At 52.4% G+C, this 250-nt stretch overlaps 1 protein-coding gene across 1 annotated transcript in view; it reads right to left on the bottom strand.

Annotated features, from left to right (window-relative positions):
- LOC119590858 overlaps positions 1–250 on the bottom strand; it is a 4,794-nt gene that overhangs the window by 2,696 nt on the left and 1,848 nt on the right. The window contains exon 2 of the mRNA XM_037939617.1: positions 19–167. Within this exon, the coding sequence (XP_037795545.1) occupies positions 19–167 (149 nt within the window). The remainder of the gene's footprint in view (positions 1–18; positions 168–250) is intronic.

The following is a 250-nucleotide window of genomic DNA, read 5'->3' as shown; positions in this document are numbered from 1 at the left end:
CACAGAATCGCAACTGACCTCTGGAAGAAGTTGAGAACCTTGAAGATCATGGACGAGACGTAGATATATCTGGACGACTTGGATGGCGTGAGGCAGACGACCCTCTCGAGGCAGGAGGGGTCGTCGCTAGCCTCGCCGAGAAGCCACGACAGGAGCAGAAGCACGTCCTGAGGGAGAAACACGACGTCTGAGTTTAATTTGGGGTCAGGTATTACGTGTATAGGTATGCTGATGAGAGTTAGGAGAAGGT

This window comes from Penaeus monodon, chromosome 27, assembly GCF_015228065.2.
Source record: "Penaeus monodon isolate SGIC_2016 chromosome 27, NSTDA_Pmon_1, whole genome shotgun sequence".
Taxonomy (NCBI): Eukaryota; Metazoa; Arthropoda; class Malacostraca; order Decapoda; family Penaeidae; genus Penaeus; species Penaeus monodon.
Note: the sequence above shows the minus strand (reverse complement) of the source record. Positions and strands in the feature narration are given on the sequence as shown.